At 41.3% G+C, this 22,913-nt stretch overlaps 1 protein-coding gene across 1 annotated transcript in view; it reads left to right on the top strand.

The window, feature by feature from the left end:
* The window catches only part of LOC145412193 (uncharacterized), a 75,387-nt gene that overhangs the window by 22,823 nt on the left and 29,651 nt on the right, over nucleotides 1–22,913 (top strand). The window contains exons 8-12 of the mRNA XM_080282121.1: nucleotides 3,734–3,862; nucleotides 7,680–7,867; nucleotides 10,386–10,494; nucleotides 11,587–11,805; nucleotides 12,322–12,542. Coding sequence (XP_080138247.1) covers nucleotides 3,734–3,862; nucleotides 7,680–7,867; nucleotides 10,386–10,494; nucleotides 11,587–11,805; nucleotides 12,322–12,542 — 866 coding nt within the window. The remainder of the gene's footprint in view (nucleotides 1–3,733; nucleotides 3,863–7,679; nucleotides 7,868–10,385; nucleotides 10,495–11,586; nucleotides 11,806–12,321; nucleotides 12,543–22,913) is intronic.

Here is a 22,913-nt window from a genome sequence, read left to right as displayed (position 1 = left end):
AGTGTCGATGTATTCATTATATTTTTAGCACCAGTTACTTCTGTTCAGCTTAGAATGGATTCCAGAGTAGCGAGGAGCTACTAATGACTTTACAAAGATCTGTCCACTGATGAGTCAAATAGCCTAGAGACCCCAAGGGTAAATAACAAGCATGGCATACGAAGGAAGGTAGTAACCATCTCATCCTTCAATGACATTCCCAACTGAATATAAGTCAAGCGCTAACTTGAATGCAGTACTACACCTTGCGATCATGAGAGTTAATACCTTCACTACGAGAGGTTTCACTCAAGCGGAATAAAAATCGTCTGACACTAAATGTGCAGAATGGCATTAAGGTAGAGTCTAACATCTTCACTAAGCAATGTCTCCCTAAATCTCAATAAACGCGTTGGCTGGTTGCAAGAAATCAGTGTCACTGATAACTGTAGTAAACTGATGTCAAATACTGGTCGCTACATTTTGTTTAGAAAGACAGTTTACACGACCTAAGTAATTTGGAACCTAGTTATATCAAGAATTTAATGCTGTTTGTGTTATTTACCAGTTAAGGTAGCTTTCTCTGATGTAAAACTAATAGACATTTCTACTGATAACAAGAGATGGCCGCACACTGGTTTGTTCGAGGTCCATTCTTCCAGTTCATACTGCCATTTCGTTATTGAAAAGAAATGATTATTGGAATTCTGTTTCTTTGTGTTGTCGTGACTCATATCCACTATACATTATGAACTGTCTTAAATAATTGTACACGTATTTCTGATCTCCACCTTCATTAAAATGTTTCTGTACAAAGCGTAATGTGAACTGTTTCAAAGATAATTATTCTCAGTTCAGTGTTAATTGATCACCTGTGAATTTTGGGCAACAAGGAAGTTTATTTTATAGAAAGAATTTTTGTGGTATTAGCATAACTCTCGTTTAAAATACGTTAAAGTTATTTTAGATTAACACTGATAATATCAAGTGCTTGCTGAACAGTGCTATGCTTCAGTGTTGCTGTAAACATGGAATGTACAGTATCGAAGACATCTATTCACAAGTGTTAAAAAAAAAAATGCTAATTACTTTCCTTATGTACAACTAAAGCGAAACATAACAATGATCGTTAAGTACTCGACATTTTGTCAAAGTTACTTCGCACGATAATTATTTATTTTAAACGCCATTTATTCTAATACCACGAAAATTGTCGATGGCGATATTTTTCAGCTTCCATGTATCCCGGAACAAGCAAGTGGTCAGTCGAAGTAGCCTGTAAGTCGTCGGCAGCAGAAAGTAAAGTTTTTATCTCTTCTTGCCCTCTTGTTATCAATCGTTCTAAATGTGTTGGACCAGGGCTTTATTGTTTCTGCAGTAATTTTAGCAAGTATTAACCTACCTTTGCCGATGGATGTTTTGTAGTGTCCTTTTACGTAGTTTTCATATCCAACGATTGACTGACACCCTAACTTTTACAGTTATAAGCTTTGGTTTTCTTTTTATTTTGAACAATGTCCAGGTTGGATGTTAGGTTAGAAAGTAGAACTAGCTGTTATGTTATAGCCATTAATCCTTCGAATTGTTACTGTTCGGGTTGCACCTGACCGGTAACTCTTTAGCTAGATTGATTTTACATTTTTTGTCGAATTTTACCTTTACAGATCAAACAGAGCTCTTTGACAGTCTGCTCTTTGAACTATAAAAAAAAGCTTTGTCAGCATCTCTTTTCCTCCTAAAACAATAAACATTTAATTTTTCACGAGCATGAATTATACATTTCTCACTGATGAACAAGCTTCAATCGTTCGTGCCTACAAACTCCATCGCCTTCATGACCATAGGTGCTATTGTGCAGTACATGAATAAAAGTGTGAGTACAACTGTGAGTAAAAGTGCGAGCGACAAATTACAAATATGTACACAGGCGTGAGTTTTCGGTGTAAGTGTGTGTACAGCAAAATACTAGTGAGAGTACAAATGTGAACAGTGTGAGTGTCAAGTAAGCATGAGTACGATTGTGTAGTACAAGTGTGAGTACGAGAGTGAATGTGCATTATAAGTGTGAGTACAAGATTCACTGGAGTTATGAGTGTACAGTGTGAGAGAGTGTGTTGTACTAGCAAGGCGGCAAAATACAAACTTAAAACTATTGTGAGCGTAAATAAAAATGTGAGAGCGTAGTGCAAGTGTGAGGGTATAGCACAGATATGAACAAGTATGTGTTAGTGGTACAGTATGAGCTTGTTATAATTCATTCACTTCAACTTGGCCCAGATTTTTATCCTTTTGCAGCCTATTTCACGTAGTTCAGTGGCAGGTAAAGACAATACTGTGGCTCTACATCCTTGCTGAAACACTTCTTCATGACTAGCATCATATTCTAGTGTTAATCTATCGTTATAACTCCGTATTTAAGTTGAAGGGATGGTAATTTTAGGCCAATATGAAGTGAACAGAGTAAGGTAGTGTAGGTTTGCAGAACAAGTGTTAAGTGTAAAGTATGAGTGATGTAGTGCAAGTGCAAAGGTAGATATAGAAGTAGTATTAGTGGTGAGGTGGTTTGGCCATGTGGAGAGCATGGAGAGTGAGAGACTGACGAGGATAGTGTATGTGGGTGAGGTGGAGAGGAAGGGGAAGGCCAAGAATGAGATGGAGGGATGGAGTGGGGAGGTATATAAGAGAGGGGGTGTGAGCTGGGAGCAGAGCAATGAAATGGCAGGGGCCAGGGCGACATGGAGGCGATTTGTTTGTGGCCATCCTTTACGGGAATAAGGCGTCTGGCAATAGATAGATAGATTTGTGATGCAGGACAAGTATATGCGTTTAAGATGAGTAGGAAGCGTATGAGAGAAAAATATAGTCTTTTCACGCTAATTTGGCCTAGATTTTCACACCGTGCAGCTTATTTTCCAAAGTTCATTATGGTCAAAAACGTACAACAGACCTACGTTCTCATCACAGTACTTCTTCGTGACTAGCATCAGACTCTAGCGTCAACCTGTTCTTACAACTCAGCATTCAAGATGGAGAGATGGAAGTTTTAGGCCAAGTTAGAGTAAAGAGAGTATAGATGATTTAAGTGAAGCAGTGCGAGTATGAGTGTTTAGTATGAGTGAGTAGTAGTGTGAAAGTATGTAGCAGAAATATTAATGATGCAGCCAAAGTAATAATATGTAATGTAAGAGGACATAAGTATACTGATAGAATGTAAATAAAAGTAAGGAGGCCCGGATTGTCGTCAATTAAGGAAGATCCCTAACACCTTTTCCTAAGCGAATTATTTTGTTTATTACACCTTACTGCTCTCTTCTGTGTTGCATAAATCCTTCTAACATCACCATACTCTGCATAAATAACGTACAAAAGATTATTATCCAGCCATATCCTAGTATAAATCACTAAGGAAGAGGTGTTAGGGAACTACCTTACCCTACGAGCTAGGCCTAAGTATGCAGCACAAGTGTGAGTACAGCTTCGAATATGCAGTCCAGGTGTCAGTACAAAGGCTAGTTAAGTGTGAGGGTTAAGTACATATATGGGTACATGTGTGAGTGTACTACTGAGGGTTAAGTACATATAGGGGTACATGTGTGACTGTACTACTGAGGGTTAAGTACATATATGGGTACATGTGTGAGTGTACTACTGAGGGTTAAGTACATATATGGGTACATGTGTGAGTGTACTACCGAGGGTTAAGTACATATATGGGTACATGTGTGAGTGTACTACTAATCTTCTACCGGTACAGATGTGACACTGGAGGGGCCGCTACTGAACCTGACGCACATCCACCGTCAACACACTGGAGTCTATCGCTGCCACGCTGACAACGCCGTGCCGCCCCCTGATTACAAGGACTTCCCCGTACAGGTGCATTGTAAGTACACACACACACACACACACACACACACACACACACACACACACACACACACACACACACACACACACACACACACACACACACACACACACACACACACACACACACACACACACACACACACACACACACACACACACACACACACACACACACACACACACACACACACACACACACACACACACACACACACACACACACACACACACACACACACACACACACACACACACACACACACACACACACACACACACACACACAGATTCTCAGTATCACACACCTACAGTCACTTCTTAGAGATGCGTTCCGTACTTACACCAACTCTTATACATGGTACCAAAATCAGTTCTTACTTATAGTGACAGTCCCTACATTCAGTATTTACACTCACTACTTGCAGTCTCAGTACTTACATTTACAGTTATTGCACTCAGTACTGAGTGGTGAGTGGTTGCGACCATCATCCACTCACTCGATGCAGTGCTGTCTACGTCATCCTTCACCTTTATCATTTATTTCACGTACAGTATTTACCCTCCTCGCTTTCTTTTTCTGTACCCATTCTTATAATTTTGTATTACTTTTCTCTCAACCTCAGCTGAGTCTGCATTGAGTAGCAAGCCTAATGGTTTCCTGTAAACCAGGTTTTTTTTTTTTTCAGAGCTGGGTAGTAACCGTATAACTAAATAACTGGATGGTGTGGAGCCTACTATGTCCATGTTAACTAGGTGGAGACGCAAATGCGGCGTCCATCCAAGAAGAAAGGGAACATCTGTTTACTGCACGGGATGGCCTTGCAAGAACGATAGCGTGCATGCAGTAGTTGAATCCGCTCGGCCAGACAGACGGGGGTTAATGAACAACAACTACACTCACTACTTGACCACCTAAAAATTCTAAAATGAATAGTTGCTTCTATTTTTTTAAGCTATAATAAGTACAAGCTACACAGTTATTTTCACTTTTAGTATCTACATTGATGACCAACACAAGCAGTACCTGTTATCAGTACCCACACTCTCACTACCAACATTTTCACTATTCTGTTCTCCCCTGCACTATACTGTAAACATTATGAGTACCTACAGTCTCAGTGCCCAGGCTTCCTACAGTACACTACAAATGCCTACACTTTTCTTACCTGCACCCTCTTCACTATACATTTTCAGTATCTAGACCAGGGGTTTCTTAACCTGGTGTCCATGGATGAGCTTCAGGGGGGTCCGTGAAGGTCAGAATAGTTGAGAACAATTTCGTGATGCCGTTTGGAATCATTAACTGAAAAAAAAAAAAAAAAAAAAAATCGAGGCGTCTTGAAGAATTCTAGTGTTCATTGACACAACCCTACCCTCGTCTGGCAAAGCGAGCTATGGGTGCTGTGATTCTGTTTGCTACTACATACCTTTGTGAGTCAGGGTTTTCAGCGTTTGTTTCTATCAAAATGAAAAGTCGAAATCAACTGGATGTCAACGATGACATGCGTGTTTCCTTGCCAAAGACCACTTCACAAATTCATCTTCTTATTCAAGCCAAACAACAACCCTGTCACTGAAATGAACTTAAGAGCAGAATTAATGTTTTGTATAATTTGCACAAGCTGGATGTATTTCATTTTTTCATCGAGTGGCCATTGGCTATTCCATGAAAGAGTGGAAAACGTTTTTTGTAATGACGGTTTTATACTTTGTGTGTCATACACTGCGTGAGGCAGTTTTCAGTAAAATAAAGTACATTCATTGCATGCAAAATGCTGTGTATGTACTTATGTGCATTTTTGAAGGGAAGGGGTTCATAGCTTTCACTAGACTCGCGAAGGGGTCCGTGACTCAAAAAAAGTTAAGAACCACTGATCTAGACTATCAGACTCACAATAGATAGATACTTACATTACGACACTTGGTATTGTTTCAATACTGTTTATACACTGTCAGTACTGTGCCTAGACCATTCTTACTTTCATACCTTTTTATCACCACATCCGTCTTTCGTAACTATACCAATATATATTTCCCTCAAGCGTAATTCTGAACGAACATTATACTCTGTTCATTTTACCTTGGTCTAAAACTGCCATCCTTCCATCTTGAATGCTGAGCTATAGCAATGGATTAACACTAGAATATTTTGCTTGTCACGAAGAAGCGCTACAGATAGGATGTGGAGCCATTGAATTGTCCATTTCTAGCAGCTGTCTACGTGAAAGAAGCTGCAAAAGGATGAAATTTTAGACCAAGTTAAAGTGAATGAAGTATGCGTTATATGGGCTAAATTTTGCGACCTTTGTATCAAATATTAAGCTGTACTGGTGGGACATGAAGGGATTCGTAACACCATTTTCTTTGTAACTTATTATGTACGTTTTGCCTTGGTGCTCTGAATTATGCTATGTATATATCATTAGATCAGACCTAACTTCCCTCAGTAACGTTCCGTACAGGAGGTGAAAAGGTGGTAAACATGCAAAATAAACAACTGGGGAAGGGGAACTACTAATCTCCCTTGCATCTTGGAATACAGACCATTGTTTCAGATGATGCAATAAGGAGAAGCATATGTGGCGAGATAATTCTATAAAGCGAGAAGAGGAGCTGCTTCAGTAATGTAAAGCCACTGAATGACTAAGGTGATGATAACTTAGGACAGTCAGGTGCGACGTGATTAAGGAGAAGTGCTCACCTGTCAAAATAAACTGATCCTGGTATGATCTGCCGATAAAGTCCAATACATATGCTGCCAACAGTTTCACCTTTGATCACACAGTTGTATGTATATTTGCACATCTGCTGTATACACCTCGAACGGTTAGCTCATCAAGAAATACTATAGAGTCACTAAATTATCAAGCACGAGATTTAGTTATGGCTGCGTCATATTTTTAAGTAACAGTAGTTCAGTATAACCTACTTCACATAACCTCCCAGTGTTTCAGTTACCTTTGTAAAATAATTTTCTATTTCAAAATGAGATTCGTGGACGTGTAACAGTCTAATAAACAGGGATGTAGTTGTGTGTTGTGTGCATCAAGTCGAATCCGAATGGGGCAGCAGCATATACTGCCATGGGTGCACCACCAGGGAGTAGGCTAGTCACCCATCCTTCACCCTGACCACTTTAGGCTATCCTCTGTCTCATGCATCTTACAAGATTTAAGACCAGATTATTTCTATCAAGGAGAAATCCTACCTGCCGGAGAGTTCAAATGATCCTGATTCCTCTTTTATCTTCCTAGACACACCAAGACAATTTATTCAAGCAGACACGTGGATTTCTTCAGCTGAGAGAAACCTTAACAGCCAGAGGGTTAATACGTAATTCTAGAGGCCGTATTCTCGTCTATTAAAGAAGCTCCCTAGCACCTCTTCCTTAGCGATTTAATTTCTGGATATGATTGGTTTATATAAATTTGCATGTTTATGCAGTGTATGGTGGTACTGGAATTATTTCAATGACACAGGGGAGGAGAGTGAGGTGTAATAAGCAAAATGAATCGCCTGGGAAGAAGTATTAGGGAGGTGTAATAACCAAAATTAATCGCTTAAGATGAAGTGTTAGGGAGCAACTTTAACCAACGAGAACACAGGTCTAGGTCTCTTATTACCCTACTCAAGAACATTTTAGGGTAGGACACTGACTGATCCCCCTGTTGGAATTACATGATAGGTATATATATAGGCGCCTCTTAGGTATTCATAGCCGCTCCAGCACACGGCTATAATCCTTAATGGTGTCCTAAGACCACTAGTCCACCAGGCATGAGCATAATTTTACCTGGTGCACAATCTCTCCTACTCCCACCACCCCTCAGTCGACCCATACATCCGGGTGAAGCAGTGGAAGATCGGCACTCCCCTGGGCTCGAGTGTGAGGCTGGAGTGCCAGGTTGAGGCGTACCCGGTGCCACTCACACACTGGGAGGACCAACACGGCACACTGCTCTCCAACTCATCCAAGTATTCCATCTTCTTCTATCAGGACCCCAGCACAGAGTGGAAGGTGAGTCACTGATGGCAGAAACCAATATACAGTATACATTCGGGGATAAAAGTTTGCCTAATATTTCACCTCTCCCACGCCCCCTTTCTCTGCAGGCTGATATTACTAAGCTGAGAGGGGCTTGCTACGGTTCTCTGCCCATGGAGAGAAGTTAGCCAAACACTTCACGTTGTTACTGCTCACTTTCCTCAGTTGAGTGATAATACCAGGCTGAGAGAGGCTTGAAGTGTTTCTCTGCCCATAAATGATTTTTTGGTATCACGTGATAGGGAATAAAGTGACGGACAGTTCCTAACTTGGAAGCAGATGAAGTAGAAGAGTTGATTTATTGTTCCTGACTAGATACAAGATCAGAAAGTATCGTGCAGGAGGTTTTTGAATAGTATAGAGTGGCGGCAGCCGACATGGGATGCTTGGGCGCAGTGCTCATCTCCTTCACCAAGGCCTATGAGCCTGTGGCGGGTAATCAGATTATTATCCTGGAATACAAAGCCACTGAATCATGCAAATTACCACACTTGCCTACCCGAAGTTTTACCTTGTGTATTCATTTTATTACCAAGTCACAAATGTATCCAGTAACTCCAGCTGCCCGCACGGAGACTCAATCCATGGTGCTAGAGATTCGGCAGCTTCGTAGTAAGAAACGCTACTGTAACCACTCAGCTACCGCAATGGTCTGCCTGAGTGTCCATATTATACTACAGTACATATCCCAAATAGTGGCTAGTAATGTAGGGGTAAGACCAGAATTCACTATCCAGCGTTTTTCTCACCAGATTGTAAGGAATGTGCACCGATACTTTAGTGTCTGAGTGTAATGGTCCATTCAGCCAGAGTACTGTATAATATTTAGTCTTTGTACACACGGAGAAGATTTTTTTTTTTCCAGCTTATGGGAAAATTCTCGTACTCAGGAATATATACATTTATATATGAACCTCGAGCTAAAAAAAAAAAAAACTCTCATAAGTTTAAAAAACAAAATCAGCTAAAGATGGTAAAAACAAAGCATAAACTCTTCCATCTGACTGAAGGAATGAAATTAATGATGGTAACGAGGAAGACAAAAGCAACAAATCGTAGCCTGTTCAGTACTGACATTATCTATTTAATCAAACCTAATCTCTCATAATTTAATCTAACCTATACTAATCAAGCCTAATTTATGGCAGACTAATCTTACCCATCGTACCCATTAACATCCCAACAGTTTTTCCAATGTCTAGCTTGACCTTATCTACACATCAGTAACCTCTGACTCTCCTACCCAAACTCTTCTCCGGATATATATAGTCTCGCCTAACTTACCCTAACTAAACCTTACCCTAAGCTACGACCTACTGTATCCTACCCAAAAGGATTCAAACTTATCATACCCTACAATACCATATTTTATCTTAACCAAATTTGATGTAACCTAATGTAACAAATGTATATCAACCCATCAGTACCTAACCTATTCCTTCCTTCCCTATGCAGACCCAAAGTATGCTACCTTAGAAGACCTTTGCCTACCTTAAACAGAAAGAACCTACACCAACCTAACCTAACTTAACCTATCATAAAAAAAAATGGTGGTGGAGTGACTAGTGGGATGGACAGTTACAGGGAACAGTTTTGTTACTGGAATTCGATATCACTACACTTACTCTTTTTCAGTATAACTCTATAGACAAGGCATAAAAAAAATACACACACACACACACACACACACACACACACACACACACACACACACACACACACACCAATAGCAGAGTAACAGATATAAATGTAATATATCTAACGTACACACTAGGGTTGATGGGTATTAATATAAACATGCGAGTTGAGGTGTTAGGGTTGCTGGTGATTAGCACTCAGTTGGTATGACGGTGGTGTATTAATGGACCTTGGGAACGAACTGCTTAATTTGTGTCTCGATTCAGATGCATCAAGAAAATCCAAAGGCCTGCCCTTATCTAATCTACTTAAACCTAGCGTAACCTAACAAACTAATCCAATTTAAACTAACTTGATCTCTCTACCTAGACACAAATTAACCTGCCCTACACAACTACCCCACAGTAATGTATCATAGCCTAATTCACCTCACCTTAACTCATCCATATATAGCCTAATCCCACCTCCCTTCCCTAATCTAACATGCGCTAACGTAACTCAACCTAACTATACCCATCCTTACATCACCCACCCACCCTTAATCTAACCTAACTGCTCCTCATCTAACCCAGCTTATCATCACGTAATCACCCAGACAAGCATAAGGTAACTTAATCTACCTTACACTAGCTTAACCTGACATCCACACACGGACAAACCTAGAATAAGTTGATATACTGTAGCCTATATAATCTAACCTAACCTAGCGTACCCTAAGCTAAGTCAAAAATAAACTAACCTCATCTCTCCTAGCATAAGTTCACTCATCCTAACCTAATCTAACTTACCCTATCCTATCCTGACTCAACCTAGCCCAGTCTAGCCTAACCTAGCCCCGTGCCACCCCCGTCAGAGCGTGATGCAGCTGAGCGTACACAACACAAAGGATGAAGACTATGGGGACTACCATTGTGTTGTGGAGAACCAGCTGTCTATCACGAGGGGTCTCATTAATCTACACGGTAAGGCCTATGTTTAGATTATAGTTATATCTTATTTACTGGCCGTATTAGTCTTCAGCTCTCCCAGGCTCACATATATCATTCCCAGCTGAGTAAATTGGTCTGTCATTTAATATCACTTCACTTCAGTACGCCAACTTTTTATCAGCAAAAGGCTCCTCACCCTGCAAAGTGTGGACCATGTCTCGATTTCACTTATTTCGCATTTACTTGCCATATTTGTGATCTTTAGCCCTCTCAGTCACCCAAGACTTACTCTGAAAAATAATTTGTCTGGAGTAATATATGAGAGAGGAGGGTGAGTTGGAGGGAAGGCAACCAAATGACAGAGAGCTATACGGAGGCGATTTGTTTTCTGTCATCCCTTATGGGATCAAGGCGTTTGGCGATAGATGGATAGGTAGATAGACTGTTATACTGCTCAAACTTTAACTTGGCCTAAAATTACCATACCCTCATCTTGAAGGCTAAGTTGTAAAAATACTGACTCTGAAATATAATGCTAGTCACGAAGAAGTGCAATAGATAGGACGTAGAGCAGCAGTATTATCTTCGCCCATTGAGCTATGTGAAATAAGCTATAAAAGGACAAAAAACTGGACCAAGTTATATTAGAAAAAAAATAGTATAGTTAACTTCCACCGCATTGTTGAAAAAAAAAAATCAATCAGCCATCTACGTTTTTTCCATATATCGAGTTTGTTCGTCCTCTTGATCTGCTGTTGATTATTCTCTCTTTTTCGTGTGTGTGTGTGTGTGTGTGTGTGTGTGTGTGTGTGTGTGTTTTAAGCGGTAATGATGATGATGATGATGATGATGATGATGATGATTTCTCAAGCTCTTCTGACTTACGCCCACGTGAAAAATAAGTGTTTATTACCCAGATAAATTGCTAAAGAAGACACAACCCTGCACATGTGATTGTCGTTCCATTTATTTATTTATTTATCATCATCATCATCATCATCATCATCATCAATATCATCCAGACCTTTCACACCCCAAGGTAGAATGAGTGACGGTCATGAAAGCCAGAAAATAAATGATGGAATGAAATACTAACCAAATCATTATTTCCACGGCCATCCCCAGAGGTGGTAGCCAGCCAGTACATACCATCCACGGGGCCTGAGGAGAGCCTGACCTTCGGACGTGACCCGCCTCGTTACGTTGACCTCTTCCATGACCTGTGTCCGCCGCCCCAGGAGTGCCCAGGCTGCCCGGATTGGTGTGGTGACGGGGGGCGCCACGGCCTGCACGTCCAGAAGTTTGGCAACACCAGCTATCCTCCCCTCAGGAACAGGAACACAGGTCAGTAGAGATCCGTAGCCTTTCAGATCCACGTCTTTTTTGTCTTCTGTGTCCACCACGTCGATAGAATCTCATAACAGTCTAACCTGGCCTAACCTAACCTAATCTAATCCTCCCTAAACGATCCTAACCTTGCAAAACCTAACGTCGCTTAATTTACCAAAATCTGACCAAACCTACCTAACCCAAACCTAACATAACTAGGCCTAAATATACCTTTACTTTATCAGACCAAACCTACTCTATCCTTACTTAATCTACCCTACCCTAATTTAAGATAATACAACCTAACCTGGTTACCTTACTCAAACCTAACCTTACCTTACCTAACCTACCCTACACTACTTAAACCAAACCAACCCTAACCGACCCATAGTTTATTTAGCCAAACTTACACTATCCTAACCTAATCTAACCTACCCTACCCTGATTAATTTCTTGCCCAGTGTCAGCCTCATATAACCATACTTAAAATAATCCATCCTAACTCTAGCAAATTTTGTCTTTTCAAACCAGACTGCCTCCTGACCGCGGTAGGCAAGCCAGTGTACCACCGCAGCACCGATTCTCCCTACGGGTCTTGGATGCGCGACACTTACCCACCGCACCAGCAGGCAGACACCCGCTACTGGACCACCAACCCAGCCGACCCGAACCACCTTTACGAGTTCGCGGACAAGAACAAATTCCGGCACAATCAGCCCACCAGGAACCACACCCTCATCAGGCCTTTTGTCGTGAGTATTTGGCATTTATCATTATTATATATTTTCATCGTTGACATCGTAATAATCATTGTACTGTGAGCAACAGCATGTACTAACTATCACGAGGTATAGTCTGCCACTTTAAAGACGGAACGTAGGGGTTAGGGTGAGCGCTTAGCCAGTCTCCAATGAAAATACGGTTTCCAAATAACCTGCATTATTTACCCTTACCTTGGAGTGGTAAGTGGGGGCGCCCGTCCTCCACCAACTCGATGTATTGACTGAGTAATAAGCCTAATGGATTCAGTCAGGACACAATTTACTCGGACATCTCTGGGTGAAAATCATATACCCAAATAACACGGTGATGTAGAGCTTATGATGCCCCTGTTAACATGGTGCAGAAATGCAAATGCAACGTCCATCCAAGAACTACACGCTTTTCCCCGCGCCTCACTGTGGCGAGGCGTAGTCTGCTGCAAAGGAACATCGGTTCACTGCATGGGACAGCTCAATAGGGGAGATCGCGTGCCTGCGATAGATTGGTAAGCTCCATCAAACAGACCAGAATTTATTTGCTGCTACTGCCGCTGCCACAGCCGCCGTTGATGAGGCTGATTTTGCTGCTGCTGCTGCTGCTGCCGCCCTTGCCAAGAATCTTACGGTGTTCAGATCTATTCCATTAAGACTATAGCCTTAAATGTAGAAGGGCAAGAGTTGCTATAATTAGCGAAAAAATTTAAATATTCAAATTTTACAAATAAATAAACTGAACTGTTCTTTTGGAAAAGAATTTATAACAAAGACATTCGGAAATTAAACTCATAATGTTTATCATACGATATATATATATATATATATATATATATATATATATATATATATATATATATATATATATATATATATATATATATATATATAACCCATTGAAGCCCAGTGTCCAGAGTATTGGACAGAACTGGGATTTTTCAAGCCTTTATAAAGTAGAGAACCCTCGGGTAGGGACCTATGAGCTTCGCGACTATGAGCCGATAGGCGGAGGGCGGTACGCTTAGGCCCGATTCACACTATAGGGACGGTCGCGCTCCGCTCACGGTCCGGTCAAATATCATTACATGCATTTCAGTGGAAGCATTCACACTGTCAGTACCGGTCAAGGTACGCTCCGCTCTCACTCCGCTCACAATCCATTCAAAAGATATTTTGACCGGAGCCAGAGTGGACCGTGAGCGGAGCGAACCAACAGTGTGAATACCCGCCACGGTCTCGCTTCGCTCCAGTCTTCATTCAGCCCTCTGAATGATGTGTTTTCCTTTTTCAGGTCATCCTCAATTTTTTAAAGCATTTTTTCAAATGTTGCATTGTTCATTCTATAATAGCTGTGAAATTTATTTTCATCAGTCAGATGAGGAAACTGTACGGAATTCCCCTTCACTTTTCCTATCTTGCAAGATTGGATGAACCCACACTCTCTTTTCTTACTTTTTCTTCTTCGTTTTCATCCAGTGGATATGGCGATCATTGCCATCTGGGCTCGTGAAAAGTCACACATCCTCCGTCAATGGTGGTGGCTATTCTACTGTTGAGGGAGAGGGGATGACGGGACCGTGAGCGAAGCAAGAGCGGACCGGACGTGTGAATGCACCAGGACCATGAGCGGAGGAAGAGTGGAGCGTGACTGGAGCATGACCGTCCCTATAGTGTGAATCGGGCCTTAGTGTCCTCCCAGCGCAATGCCTCGCTCAGCACCCCTGGGATCCAATGAGTTAAATAGATATATATATATATATATATATAGATAGATAGATAGATAGATAGATAGATAGATATAGATATAGATATAGGTATATCGTCAAGTTCTTCGCTATTAATGTGCGTAATTAAATGCAACTCAGTACTTATAAACTTTGTCAGTAACATAATGTATCTGAAAAATTCCCTATCATTAAATTTAAAGAAATATGTAAGGCTGGAAATTTAATGCTATTCTTTCACCATCTCAGCGGTGAGTGTGCATAAGCAGGGCAACTCCATTAATCTAGTTATCTTCCTGTACTGGGTAAACTGACCGCGTATTATTAGGTATCCTGATTTCGCTGAAGATTTTTTCCTCGCTGTGAGGGACGCAATATGAGGAAAATTAAAACACGCCTCGTATGATTAGCTTAAAGAAAATGCTTTTAAGGAGAAGTCAGCCATAACAGTGGATAAATTACACCAATAATTCAATGTAGTCCTTTCACCTTAACTTGGCTCAGATTGTTTTCATTTTATAGCTTATATCCCGGAGCTTAGTGGCAGGAAAAGACAATGCTATGGCTCTACGTTCTCTTCACAGCACTGCTTCGTGACTAGTACCTTATTCTAGAGATAATCTATTGCTATAAAGCATTCAAGGTACAGATATAGCAATTTTAGGCCAAGTTAGAGTAAAAAGAGTATAGTTTAGAACGCCATTTTTATTATTTTTAAACTCTGAAGGAGACCGATTTCAAAATTTAGTGTAATCGTGGATAAATTGTCATAAACTGAAGACTGCAAGTGCCGAGGTTCACTTAAATCAGTTCATTAATAAAACTGAAATTATTCTGGAGTTGAAGAGGACTGAATCACCCTTTTATATATTTCCTGCGGTGCGACAGTCTTTTTTTCTTTTTTCCCTCAGGCTACACCTTATGCTTTTATTCAAGATATATATATATATATATATATATATATATATATATATATATATATATATTTTTTTTTTTTTTTTTCAGGTTTAGGTATGGGGGTGTTGATAACAACTGTCTTACTACCCCAGATGAAAATTTTTGCAAAGCCGTGTGGATTCCTTTGGAAGTAGCAACGGTAGAGAAAAAGAGATACGTCATTGTATTAAAAACTTTGATCTTGACACAGCCAAATAATGTAACTAACTGACTGGACGAGGAATTATGTACATCACGATATAACACAGCCTTTCCTGTCACACTGCCAAGCATAATTTTGGTCACTCAGTTAACCTGGCCAAAGCTCCTGAAATACAAGTAATTCTGCGATTGCTGTTAGTTGCTCGTTATGTATTTGAGTCAGTATAATCTACACTTTCCATACACCATGAATTTACACTACACACACTATATTACTTTTTTTTTTTTTTTTGGGGGGGGGCTCCCAATTCTATGTATACCCCAGACATTTGCTTCCCTGAGTCTTAGTCATCCACCATAGCATATCATATGGCACAACATACCTTTCTGCGTAACTATTTGGCTGCTAATATCCATTCCTATTACATGTTGTGGCTATTTAATTTAAGTTCAATGTGATGATTTTGCTAGAAACGACTTTGACATGTCTGTGGGAACTTTGAAAGATTTATGGTAGTGTGAAACAAAAGCGCCCGCCCGTGTAATCTCCAAAGGTGACAAAAACCTAAATACAAGACCGGGTTGTCCTGGTCTTGTTTCTGCCAGCTTTCCGTCCGAGTCCCTGCACCAGGTGTTGGGTCCACTCTCTCTGGGGCACACGAAACACCACAGCCAAGACGAGAATAGTAGATGTGACCTCACGCCGTCTTACATCCACAGAAATTCTTGTTTTGATTTCTTTGTCCCTGAAGACGAGAACTGTTCTGACTCTGCCTTACTGTATAACGGTAACAGCAACGGTATCGGCGAAGAGAACACAATCTCGACCCGACTACGCTGAGATAGGAATTGGTATGAATTTGACCCCTGGAAATTTGCTATCCTGTTTGAAGGTAACACTCATGCTGGCCTTCATCTCGGATATGTAGTCGAAACCAGCCTCTCTCAGAGCATCCTTGGGAATGTAAATTTGGGGGTGATAACTAGAATACTCACTGTTTCGTACAGGCATGCTTAACATGTCAGCAAAACAAGGCCCGTTCATTCTTCCATTAGACACTTTTCGATCCAGGGCAACGTTCGATCCTGACTCCTCTGTGATTCCATACTTAAGGTAGTATGCCCTGAATCGCAAGGTAGAATACAACTTCCTCATTTTTACCCGTCCCAGCCCCGGTGGGGCTCGGGAATGGGTATTGCTTTCACTCGGTTTGTCTGTCTGTTTATTTGCTTGTTTGTCTGTCTCTCTGTTAACTTTATGCGAGAACTACTGGTGCAATTTTGAAAAAAATTCCAGGGATGACGGTCTGACCTTCCCATCATCTGATTAAATTCTGATCCAAACTGGGCCAAGGCCAAGGCTTTAGGCCAAAAAAATGTAAAAAAGTTGTTTTTTCGCCATAACTCCTTTCAAATTCATTATATCGACATGAAATCAAAACATACAGGTGCATCTTTTACATCTGCTTCCTGTAACATGCCTCATTACATCAGGGGTTCATCCCCCAGTTAGCAGTGGGAGGTCAGTGTCAGGTGGGTCTGGCATTAAATTTCAAATGGGCATCAAATCGTCAATTTTCAGCCGATTTACTCCAAATTTGATATGTGACATCATTGACTTCATATCCTGTTGTGTTTATATGTCAGCACTGCAGTGATTGCCGAGGACGGGTTTGCTGTGCCTTGGCACCGCTTCTTGTTTCCAATAGTTTCTGAAGAAGGTGTAGAAGATGGAGCATGTCTGGCCTTTCAGTGCTATGGCTGACCCTACTGTATTATGTGGGATGCAAGCTGGCCTTACCTATTAATTTTGTGTGTCACCTTATTGGCCGTCAAAAATACAAGCCTGCATTCCACTTTGAAATTTGAGGCATAAGCACAAAGTCATTACTTTTGAGTTTTTTTTTTTTCTTCTTTTCTTCTTCCGTTCTTCTTCATCTGTCTTCCTCTTCATCATCTTTTTCTTTTTCTTCTTTTTCTTTTTCTTCTTCTTCTTCTACTTCTTCTTCTTCTTCTTCTTCTTCTTCTTATTATTATTATTATTATTATTATTATTATTATTATTATTATTATTAATTTTTATCCTTATTCTTCTTATTCTAATTCATATTCTTCTTTTACCAGTGTCAGTTTATCTTGGTTATAAAATTTTTCTAAATCGAGGGGTGACACAAAGCCTTCACTGGCTCAGTCACTACTGGGGGGCACTACCAAGCTGAAAGAAAGCGTCTGAAGCCAGTCAGAATACACCAGGAAAATATGCCGGTGTATTTCAGGGATTACACTGAATAATTTGCTGATTAAGGCAAAAATAAGAGAAAGTGGCAATAGTTATAAAGGAATTACTGGAATTATGTTTATTACATACTGTTTCTAACCACTTAATTCAGAAAAGGTTTATATATATATATATATATATATATATATATATATATATATATATATATATATATATATATATATACACACAATCCAATCTTCAGGTTTTATTAAGTATGAAATCAACAGATTTCGAGACGTGAGTCATAGCAAACCTTTTGGTGTATAATCCAGTCTTGTGTCTCCAGCCATCTACTCATTATATTCCTTTCGGGACGACCTGGAAATGGCAAATAGCTCTCGATTTACATTACAAACACTGAAGAGGAGACATAAGAGGAGTTACAAGGATGTCTGATGTTTGAGGCAGGAAACAAGGAGTGAGACGAGAGAAAACAGGAGGGAGAGAGAGAGGGAGAGGGGGGGGGTGAGGAACAGATAAGAAGCGAGAATGGGCAGAGAGAGATAAAAGGGATTAGGGTGGGCAATAGAGGAAAGAAGGGAGAAGAGATAAGAAGGGGTGGAGGGAAACGGAGAAATGGAGGAAGTGAGAGGGGAGAGATAGTATGGGTTACTGGGAGGGGGAGAGAAGAAAATTGAAGAGGGAGTGGAGAAAGTGAGGTGAGAAGGAGAGAGAGAGAGAGAGAAAGAGAGAGAGAGAGAGAGAGAAGGTGAACGAAGATGGAAATGAAAGATATGAAGACCTGAAGGGAAGAGGAGAGATGAAAGAACGAGGTAAAAGAACGATAAGGGGAAGGAAGAATATCTGCAAGAGGAAAATAGGGGAGGAACGCAAGGAAAGAGGCAAACATGAGATGCAAATGAGAAGTGGTGGTTGCAGAAGGAGGAAGTGGGTGAGCGAGGTGAGGGAATGGGACACAGGCAAGGATGAGAGGAGGAAAGGGAAAGGGATTATGTTGTGAGGCTTGGGAGGAGGAGGAGGAGGAGGAGGAAGAAGAAGAAGAAGAGGAGGAGGAGGAGGAGGAGGAGGAGGAAGTGTTAGGGGTAAGAGTGGTGAGGAAGTGGGTGAGAGAGGTGGAGGAATGGGACACAGGCAATGACGAGAGGAGGAAGGGAAAGGGTTAATGTTGTAAGGCTTGGAAGGAGGAGGAGGAGGAGGAGGAGGAAGAAGAAGAAGAGGAGGAGGAGGAGGAGGAGGAAGGGGAGGAGAAGGAGGAAGAGGAGGAGGAGGAAGAGGAAGTGTTAGGGGTAAGAGTGGTGAGAAAGCAGGGAAGAGCGTAACACTGGAAAGGTTAATGGGAAGGAGAGAAGCAAAAATGAGAGAGAGAGAGAGAGAGAGAGAGAGAGGTTTGGGCGTAAAGAAAAAGAAATGGGGATGCGAGAAGTGAGGGGAAGAGCGAAAGGTGTAAGAATGAGAGAGGCGTAGGTAGAGAAAAAAGATCTGTGAGAGGTGACAGCTAAGGGAGACTTACTAGCAGTTCGAACACAACATACGACTCTCAAAGAATCCAGTCTCCCTCAAGCGCAGTAGGGCCTCTCAAACCACAACCCGCCTCATGCTCTCACACTCGCAACACACACACTTTTCAGTCTTGCAGCCCCTCACACAACACCTGCTCATTTCATGCACCTCATCCTCACAACAGAATCAGCCTTCACTATGACGCAGCCCCTTGCACAACAACACACTCATTTCAGTCATCTCATTCGCACAACACACTCTGCTCTCACCGTACTCCAGCTCATCACACTACAACACACTTACATACCTCTCCATCTCGCTCTTACAGCAAAAAACATTCCAGGCTGTAAAGCAGTCTCTCCCACCATAACACTTTAGTCTCATTCATCTCTCTCTCTCTCTCTCTCTCTCGCTCTCGCTCTCTCTCTCTCTCTCTCTCTCTAAGGTAGTCCCTCACGAAACAGCACACGCTCATAACATACACAGTTCATCAATATACACCCAATAAAAGATCGATGGGAGAGCCCTGATGAAGAGTCCAGAGTTTTACTGTCCACTGTTTTGGCGTGCAGTTAGCCGTGGGATATAAAACAACAGAAGCAGCCGAAACAACCACACCAGCATCAACATCCGTAATGGGAATGCTGAGTGGGAGAGAGACAGGTTAGAATTTGAAGTCTTTTTTCTCTAACGCTTAGGGCTACACATAACCCATCTTCATGTGTGTGTGGAGGTGTTCTGTGTAGCTGGGAACGTGAGAGAAAATACAGAATTCAAACTCTAACCTGTCCCTTTTTCCCACCTAACATAGCCACTTGTCGCAATGGGTCATCTACAACATCCGTATTCCTAACTAATGTTTAGATTGCACCCTAGTTTCGTCTCATTCTCTCCTTTTGCTTTACTTTCAATTCTACTTCACTTTTCGTTCATATTTCGACCTTTATCATCCAACCGTTACCTCTCACTATCGTCGTTTTTCCTTATCCTGGCCCAGATATTCGTCCTTTGGTAGCTTATTTCACGCAGCCTAGTGGCATGATAACAAAACTGCTCGACATTCATTGCACTCCTCTCGCGACCAGCACCATATCTAATATTTTATAACAACTAAGCATCAAAATCGGAAAGGTAAAAATTTTAGACCGAGTTCGAGAAAAAATATATATAGTAGATTGTGTGGGGAGGATTAAGAACAAAAAATTGAGGAAATATAGCTTGACAAAGTGCTTGGTGAAATGTTACCTCAGGCTCATCTGAATGTGAATCCAGCAAACTGCAGGCAGAGAGCTCCCTCCTCCTTCAGTCCACCATTCTCCCTACAGAGGATAGGGAAGGAGCTGAGACACGTTCTTAGCAGGAGAGACGCCCAACTCTATCCGTGCGACCACGAGAAGGCGTCCCTCACCAGAACTCCAATGAAATGCCCCGTGTAACACATTCATTCATTCTAACCTTTTTACCTCACACTGGCCCAGGTTTTCGTCCTTTTGTACCTTCCCTCATGTAGCTCAGTGGCAGAAAAAGGCAATGCGGCGAAACTATATCCTTTCCATTCTACTTCTTCGTGACTAGCATCATATTTTCTTGCTAATCTCTCGTTAAAAAGTCAGCAATCAAAATGGAGAAATGACAATCTGGGCCAAGTTAAAGAAAATACGTATAATAAAAAAAGCTTCATTGGGTAGCAAGACCAGTTCTCAACGGCATAAACCCGAATATGACTCTCGAGCCGGTCACCTTCTTAGAGTTTTTCCCTCTTATCACTCGTTTATCTAGCTTTCTTGGCCACTTGCAACTTCTGAGATACAAGGAAGCTTAAAATATCGACATTAACAATATTCGTAGTATTACCACAAGGCGCTTTTAAAACAAAATGATAACGTATGGGAAATGCTTCAACATAGTATCAAGTGAGTGCTGATCAATGTTATCCTTCTATTTTGTCGTAAATATGGAAAATACAGTATCGATTACCGCCCATCTTATCACAGCCTTTGAAAAATTGCTTATCATTTTCCTTCTTTACTGCTAAATCGAAACATGGCACTGCTTAACAAGTACTTGATATAATTTCAGAGCAATTATCACACTATGGTTTTGTAATTTAGACGCGAATTATGCTGATACTAAGAAAATTATCACTGTTGATATTTTGAATTTCCTTGTAGCTCAGAACTCAATTGGGGATCTGAATATAACATGAGATGGTGCAGATTCTCTTGAAAAACTGGGAAAATATGAAATGAATATATATTTTACTGACTCATTTCTGGTCAGGTATGGTAATTTAAGGCTTTTTGTTATACCGAAACATTCTCTCTCTCTCTCTCTCTCTCTCTCTCTCTCTCTCTCTCTCTCTCTCTCTCTCTCTCTCTCTCTCTCTCCAGTTCTTCACACAAATATTTTCGTTTCCTTCCCGGCCCATACTCTCTCCCTGAATTTATTTTTCCATAAGCCTCTTCTGCCCTTTCACGCCTTCTTCCTCCTTCCCCTCTCTCTTTCACTCACACTTCCATTCTCTCGCCTCTCTTTCTACAAGTTCTCTTTATTCTCTCTCATTCCATGATATATTTCTTGGACTCTCTTTATGTCTTCTCAACTTTTTCTTTCATCATTTCTTCTCTTTGGCCATGTACTCCCTTTTCACATCATTTTATACCTCTCTCTGCTTTTTGTAATATTTATTTCATGTTTTTATTTTACTTGCGTTTTTTTCATTCTCTCTATCTCTCGAATTTCCTCCACTTTCCTAACACACACACACACACACACACACACACACACGCCCACACACACACACAAACACACACACACACACGATGGGTACGAAAGTGTGTGTGTGTGTGTGTGTGTGTGTGTGTGTGTGTGTGTGTGTGTGTGTGTGTGTGTGTGTAAAAGGAGTAAATGTTCGAGGGAGAGAATATTGCAGCAAGAAGAGACCGGGCACACACAAACACGCACGAGACCCCCAACTGTGTGTGTGTGTGTGTGTGTGTGTGTGTGTGTGTGTGTGTGTGTGTGTGTGTGTGTGTGTGTGTCTACAAGCACCGGTTCCTCTGTGCGTATTTTCCTCCGTTTCTCCCAAACACAGCAACCCCATCTCTCTCTCTCTCTCTCTCTCTCTCTCTCTCTCTCTCTCTCTCTCTCTCTCTCTCTCTCTCTCTCTCATCCTAAAACTTTTCTGACAGTCGTTACAACTTTACCTCCTCGTTCTTTATTTCATTCTATTTTCTCTTTTAAGGGTTCCGTCACCAGCTTCTGTCGTTTTGTGTTGTATTTTCACTCGTGCTTCAGGTAGTGGTGGTGGAGAGGGACGCCTTCGCGTAGTGGTATTGATATGACCTGGCTGCTCTGTTGACTGTTCTATTAATCGTCCCTAAACCCCGTTCCCTAACCACTGAAAGAAGGATGGTGGACTGCAGCAGGAGGATAGCTTCACTTATAAGCCTGGGGTTGTCATGGGCGAGGGCGAAGCCCTCGCGAGTCTCTCGTCAAGTAGTGGCATTTTCTCACATATGAACGGACCAACCAGGCCCGGCACGGCCCGGCACGGCCCGGCACGACCATAACGCTTTTAAGAAGTTTGTAATTGGATTTTAATGATATGTGGTGGGTAGGTGGGCAGTGGGTCAAGGAACAGTTGATTAGATTTTGAGATGGATTCAGATTCAGATGCAGGAATAAATTTAAAAAAAATATTGGCATTGACTGAGGTATGCACTCTCAGTGATTGTGTAACACTGTAAATCAAGACCGTATGATGAAGTGATTATTTGAGACCGTGAAAGTATTTGTCTAGTA

This window comes from Coenobita brevimanus, chromosome 92 (assembly GCF_032717465.1).
Source record: "Coenobita brevimanus isolate Jiangsu-jjx chromosome 92, ASM3271746v2, whole genome shotgun sequence".
Classification (NCBI taxonomy): Eukaryota; Metazoa; Arthropoda; class Malacostraca; order Decapoda; family Coenobitidae; genus Coenobita; species Coenobita brevimanus.
Note: the sequence above shows the minus strand (reverse complement) of the source record. Positions and strands in the feature narration are given on the sequence as shown.